The 7,267-nt window shown below is 36.9% G+C and overlaps 1 protein-coding gene across 1 annotated transcript in view; it reads left to right on the top strand.

Annotated features, from left to right (window-relative positions):
* Positions 1–461: 461 nt before the first annotated feature.
* The window catches only part of LOC150080328 (dynamin-1-like), a 61,080-nt gene continuing 54,274 nt past the window's right edge, over positions 462–7,267 (top strand). Inside the window, exons 1-2 of the mRNA XM_090380685.1 lie at positions 462–510; positions 1,081–1,284. Of these exons, the coding sequence (XP_090236811.1) occupies positions 462–510; positions 1,081–1,284 (253 nt within the window). The remainder of the gene's footprint in view (positions 511–1,080; positions 1,285–7,267) is intronic.

Genomic DNA, 7,267 nt, shown 5'->3' with positions numbered 1-7,267 from the left:
CATTTCACTGGCCATCCATATTAACTGAATGCCAGCCATAGATTTCATGTGCTTCTTAATTAAGTGCGTAACCCTTCCAGTTCTGTCTGTCCTTTCTGTATACATTTTACTCCCTGTATTCAAATTTTTCATTTGTTATATCTGTGTGACACCATGTCTTTGATATCCCTTCAATTTTTGCTTTTGATGACTTCACCAGCACTTCAAATTCATCAAATTTATTTACTATGCTCATAGCATTGGTATACATGAACATGTTCTTACTCTTAATTATTCTAAGAACGTGTTCTTACTCTTAATTATTCCAGAGTAGGTGTAGAATTCCCCTCATGCAGCAGTCCCAAAACCTCGCTTTTGGGGATGCTGCATGTTCCAAGGAAGCAGTGCAAGGATCACTTTCACTTCTTCCTGCGGCTATTGTTAATCAATTAATTTATGTATATCACCAGCCATAATGTGGAATGTTGGAAAAGCTAGCACTTTTCCAACCCTCCCTAACACTTACTGGATGTGAGACTAACATTTACTGGATGTGAGAATTTCCAAGCAGAAGGAAAAACGTAAAACATAAATTATACTGTATGATGTAAGTTGAATTGTGTAATTTTTCATGGCACTAATTTTGGACTGTCACAGTTGTAGCACCCTGGCTATGTTTGCTGTGACAGTCCATCCTCTTGTCTTTGCAATATTTATGTAATTGTTTCTTTCATCATTAATAATAAAGAATATTTCAATATGTTATGTTCTGGTGATTCTTTCCTTTGCCATATCATGCTAAATTTATTAACTTTTTTTTTATATCAGTGCTATTTTATAGCTGTAATCTGCTTTACAGTATATTTCTTATATATCTTAGGATTCCCCCACCTTTAAGCTTTTAGACTTCTTCCTATGTTATTTTTCTGTTTTCCTTTACCTGACTTCTTTTAGGCTGTCCTGTACAATGAACACTACAACCTACCATTTTCACATCTACTTAACTTTTGCTTTTTAATTTATATACCGTATATGATATATATATATATATATATATATATATATATATATTTCGCATACATACTTTTTTTTTCTTTATAGTTTTGGAGCTGACTCTTGTTGATTTACCAGGACTTATAAAAAATCCTATTGAAGGACAGCCTGAAAGAATTGTGAATCTTGTTTATCAGACAGTATACAGTTATATTTCACAGAAAAACTGTCTCATTCTGGCTGTAACACCTGCTAATCAAGATATAGCAACTTCAGATGCTCTTAACATTGCCAGGGAAGTTGATCCAAAAGGTAAATATAAATACATGTACAAAAGCGATTATGAAAAATACTTTTTTACTGCATAAGTAATACAACAAAACTTGCAATATATCCACCTAAGAATTTTCTCATTTGAGAGATTTAAATTTTTTGTTGTTATATATAAAACGTATGTAATTATTATTTTTTTCACTTAAAATGTTCCTGCATAATAGAATTTTCATTGTAAAAACATTAAAGCTTTTTCAGTACTTTACCACTGCCCACAACTACTCCCAACTTTACTTTTTTGTCTCTCCACTGGTTATAGTACATTGCTTTGAGCTGTTTGTTCCAAATTAGGCCTACGGAGCATTTTTGTTGTGGTATCTTGGAATTAACACTGCATGATGCAGCATGCATTAGAGTTGCTCTTTATTTGATGATCTTTTAACTACAAGTTTGGTATGTGGTTATATTTTTAATTTTTATAAATTAAAAATATAATTTTGACTAATAAATATGGAATTGAATAGAATTGCAACTTTTAAATTCAAATTGGATGTTATGTGGAAAGGGAAAGAAAAGAAAGGACAAATATTTTGGATGTAAACCCAATTTCCATTGAATTTTATTTGAATAATTACATATTTCACTGCAGTGTTGAAATAAAGTGATATTCTGTTCAAAGCTGGGAACAGTTCATCAAGGCAACCACCTACGAGCAAAGCTGGATAAAAACTGTCCAAAATTCTTGTTTAATTTTTACAAAATTAAAGAACAACCTTAATTTAATTTTATAAAATGTATCTAGATCTCAAAAAACCTTAGTTTTACTTTGCTTTTGTCATGTAGTATCTTAGTGTCTTCCTTCAGATAAATTTCGGTCAGTACGATGGTCACTATGAACACCAGCCTTATGCTCTTTGATTATTTTGAGTGGGCACATAAAATCTTTGGTTTACTATGCTAGACAAACTTGGAAATCACATTTTGTATGCTTCCAAAACTATTAAAAATAGTAGTAGTAGTAATGACAAATGATGCAAGAAAGCAAACTTATATAGCTTGAGCCAAAAAAAAAAAAAAAAACACAGTTCACCCATCTGTACTTTCCATGCCTCCATAGCCAAGTAGTCAGGAGCGGGAGTTCAGTAGCACACACTCTTTGAGTAGACTGGGGTTCGAGCCTCTGACTGCTAAATACAGTCAAGAGCTGCCAACCCGCACTGGACCAGCGTGGGTTCAGGCCAGCGTGGTCCAGAAATAGAACAGTCTATTTTCCTCAACATGAACTATTGAGGAGGCTTCCTTTACTGCAGTGTATTGATAATGGCTGCAGTGTACTTTTTTTATCCTCCAAGAATTTGTCTAGTTCTCCCTTGAATTTATTCAATCCATCCACTTCCACAACAACAGATGGAAGCCTGTTCCAATGATCATCCACCTGCTGGCTGAAGCAAACTTCTGCACATCTATCCTGCAACCATCCTCCTTCAACTTGAATTTGTGTCCCCTCATAAGTATAGTCTCAACAAGTGGAAGACTGCTATTAACATTCAGCTTACTCAATCCATTCAGGGCTTTAAGCACCTCTCAGTCAGATTTCTCTGCAGGTGCCTAGTCTCAAGATGCTGCAATTTTCAGAACTGAAGCCTTTCTAGGTAAGAGCACACTTTTGTTCCCTTAACTAATCTGATTGCCCTTCCCTGCATCTGTTCCAGCAGATCTACATCCTTCCTAAAGTGAGACCTCCAGACCTGTATACACTACTCAAGATATGGCCTAACCATGGCCTTATACAAAGGATAATCACCTCTTTATCCCTGCTAGCAAAGTTTCTGTATATCATTGACAAAACCCCATGAGCTGTCCTGGCAGCATGTATACACTGTTCAGAGAATTTCATGTCTAAATGCACAATTACCACCAGGTCTTTTTCATTCTTTATTACCCTAAGTGTAGTACCACACAGTTGATAAGTTACTGTGGGATTACTGCTACCCATGTGCAGTACCTTGCATTTGTCAATGTTAAACTTCAACTGCCATTTCTCAGCCCATCAACTCAATTTTCCTAGATCTTGTTGCAGTAGCTCACCCAAGTGACCCTCATTAACTACCTTGCCAACCTTTGTGTCATCTGCGAACTTACCCTGATATACCTTTATAAGTAGCATTGGTAAATATTGAACATTAAGCCTGATATACCTTTATCAGTAGCATTGATAAATATTGAAAACAACAATGGACCAAGCACTAACCTGGGAAACTCCACTAATAACATTAGTCCAGGAAGAGCAATGTCCATTAATTACCACTCTCTGTCTTTTCCTACTCAACCATCTCTTTATCCATAGCAGTAACTTGCTCTTAATGCCACATTGCTCTGGTTTGTACAGCAGTTTTTTATGTACATCAGTATCAAAAGCCTTCCTGAAATCCAAATATATGATGTCAATATTTTTTTTTTATCCTGTTTTTGTCAATGCATTATAGTATTAGTATTAGTAATGGCTGCATGGTGCAAGAAAGCCTATGGCTTATGCTGCACCAGCCAAAAAAACAAAACAAAACCCGAATAAAACAATGATAAAAAAAAATAAAATAATAATAAATAAATAAATAATAATAGTTAATAAAAGAAAAGGAAATTAAATAAATAATAATAATTAATAAAAAAAATGAAATTAAACCTATCATCCTATGCGCTTTCCTTACCCGAAAGTACTATCCAGATGACCTTTGAATTTCCCCAAACTGTCGGCCTCTACCACCCATGAAGGCAACTTATTCCAGTAATTTATAACTCGCTGGCTAAAATAAAACTTTCTGCAGTCCAATCTAAACATTTCCCCCTGTAACTTGAATTTATGTCCCCTAGTTCTAGCATCATTTATAATCTTGAAAATTTCGCCCTCATTCATTTTACTGATGCCTCTCAGAGCCTTAAACACCTCAATCAAATCTCCTCTAAGGTGTCTAGTTTCTAAACTCTGCAACCCACATATTCAAAGTCTTTCTTCATAAGGACGCCCTTTTGCCGATATCACCAGGCGAGTTACCTGTCTTTGCACCCTTTCAAGAAGCTCGATGTCTTTCTTTAGGTGCGGTCTCCATACTTGAACACAGTATTCCAAGTGTGGTCTAACAAAAGCCTTATATAATGGGATTATCACATCCCTATCTCTACTTGCAAAACATCGATAGGACACCATGGGCCTTCCTTGCAACCTGTTTACAATGCTCAGAGAATTTCATGTCTGACTGTATCATAACACCCAAGTCCCTTTCCTCTAGTACTGGGTTTAGTTGAACTCCACCAAGTGAATAAGTTATTTTGGGATTACTGTTTCCCAGGTGTAATACCTTACACTTTGTTGGATTAAAGCATAGCTGCCGTTTTTCTGACCATTCCTGAAGTCTATCTAGGTCTCTCTGAAGAAGCTCAGCTTGACAGTGATCATTAACTACTCTACCAATTTTAACATCATCTGCAAATTTAGTCATCTCATGCCCTCTATACGTTCATCAATGTCGTTTATGAAAATTAAAAACAACAGTGGTCCTAATACTGATCCTTGGGGAACCCCACTTCTTACATCAACCAAATCTGAGGAATAGCCATTGATCACAACCCTCTGCCTCCTGCCCTGAAGCGATCCTGCTATCCATCTAAGGATTTTCCCAGTGATTCCAACCTGTTCCAGCTTATAAAGCAACCACTCATGTGGGACTGAGTCAAAAGCTTTGCTGAAATCTAAATAAACAGTGTCGAAATTATTCCCTAAATCCAGCTCGTGAGCGACCCTTTCAAAATAGCGAACCAGATTTGTTAAATATGATTTTCCCTGTACAAAACCATGCTGAGTATCCTTGAGAATTTCAATTCGATCAAAATGATCCTGAATTTCACCCTTGATCATTGCCTCCATGATTTTCCCTACCACTGAAGTCAGACTGACAGGTCGATAATTTCCCACTTCACTCTTAGAGCCACCCTTATGTATTGGAGATACATTTGCACTTTTCCAATCCAAGGGAATCTCCCCAGAGTCTAGTGATGCTCGCATAATTAGCCTCAATGGTTCAATGCACTCACTTGCCGCCTCCCTTAAGATTATAGGGTATATTCCATCAATTCCAGGAGCCTTATTGGCCTGTAGGCTCGAATGTTTTTTCATTAAATAATCTTGCGAAATTTCAATATCATTAATTACATATTTTTCAACTTCGCTCCCACAATTTCACATTGCCACAAAAGGTTTTTCATTTGTAAATATCGATGCAAAATAACTGTTGAGTTCATATGCAACGGCAGCTGGTATATTTAATACTATCCCCTTTCCCTTAAGTAAAGGTCCAATCTGGTTTGTCCTGCTCTTCTTGGCATTTATATAAATGAAGAATTCCTTATCCCCCCTCTTTGCTCTGTTTGCTAGTGATTTCTCATAAACTGCCTTTGCCTGTCGAACCTTTTCTGTGGCTCTATTACAGATCATCTTGTAGCTGTTATAGGCTTCAGTACTTTTTATTGCTCTGTAACCTTTCCATGCCACCTTTTTCTGCTCAAGTAATGTGGCAACTTCACTATTCATCCAAACGTGGAACCGTCCTCTTGGAGTATTTTTTTAATGGTAAATACACATTCAAGGCATCTGTGATTAATGTTTTAAAAGCATACCACAGTTCAAATGTATTCATTCTCTGTGCGATATCTACCCAGTTAATAGAGGCCATGTAGTACCTTAAGGCATCATAATTTCCTTTTCTGAAATTAAAACCCATTCCTTTGCCTTTTACTGCTGCTACCTCTCTCATCATCATCCACCGTAGAACTCTGTGATCACTTCCTGCTACTGGTTCCTCTACTGTCAGCCCTGCTATGTCATCTGATTCATGGGTGATGATGAGGTCTAGGATATTCTTTTCTCTAGTACTTTCCCTGACATGTTGATACAAATAACAGTTATCTAGTTGATTTTAAAATTTTGTTCCCCATGTCGAGTTTCCTTCCCATTTATTCCAATCAATTATAGGCAAATTGAAATCACCCATAATAAGACATTGACGCTTACTTGCCCATTCCATTTGCATGTAGAGGCTTTCGTCATAATCTTCACAATCACCTGGTCTGTAGATTACTCCTACTCGCATTATACCTTTGTTTCCAACTATCTCACACCATACAGATTCTATACTAGCATGTGAAACCTCTGAATCCGGGAAAGCTATCGTCGCACTCAGGCTGCTTCTGATAAGAAGCATTACCCCACCACCCCTTCTATCTACCCTATCCTTCCTAAATACATTATACAAGCTGTACTGAAACTCATCATCCCCAATTTCCAGGTGGTACCACGTCTCCGTAAGCCCTAATATGTCCGCGTTACTTGTTTTAACCAGCAGTTCGAATTTGCTCATTTTATTGACGACACTTCTAACATTACTATATAAACAATTAAGACTTACTGTTCTTGTATATTTAACAACCCTAACACAACCCTTGAAGTTTTTTAGGCTCTCTTCCCTGGCATTAGCTACCCGCTCATTTGAAACGTTTCTGCCCCCAGAACATCTAGATAACATGTCCAGTTGGGGTAACAGATAAGAACTCTTGAGGTATGCGCAAGAGTTACTTTGACCAATATTATCAGATAAACGCGTGTCAGTATTACCCACATCTTCCCTAACTAGCAGTATCCCTGAACCTTTACGGTATCCTCAATAATACTGGCAAAATCTTTTGCACCACCTTTGTTTAAGTGTATCCCATCTCTACAAAACAAATTCCTTCTGCCTACAAGTGGGGGCCATGCTGATAGAAATTTTCCCCCTAAAGCCTTGCAGAGTCCTTCAAGTCTTGAGTTAATCCACAAGGCTTTTAACATATAATCTCTCCTATCGTGTTAACATATAATCCCTCTTATCGTGTCTGGGCAGAATTGCAGACACATAGACATTGTGGCCTAGCTTGCAGCATTTCTTCAGCATGGTCCTGTATTTTTCCAACAAATCGTCAGATTGTGTACATT

The sequence above is a fragment of the Mastigoproctus giganteus genome, chromosome 9 (genome assembly GCF_048544385.1).
Source record: "Mastigoproctus giganteus isolate SK-2022 chromosome 9, ASM4854438v1, whole genome shotgun sequence".
NCBI classification, from domain to species: domain Eukaryota; kingdom Metazoa; phylum Arthropoda; class Arachnida; order Uropygi; family Thelyphonidae; genus Mastigoproctus; species Mastigoproctus giganteus.
The sequence above is the reverse complement of the archived record's forward strand: the minus strand, read 5'-3'. Positions and strand labels throughout refer to the sequence as shown.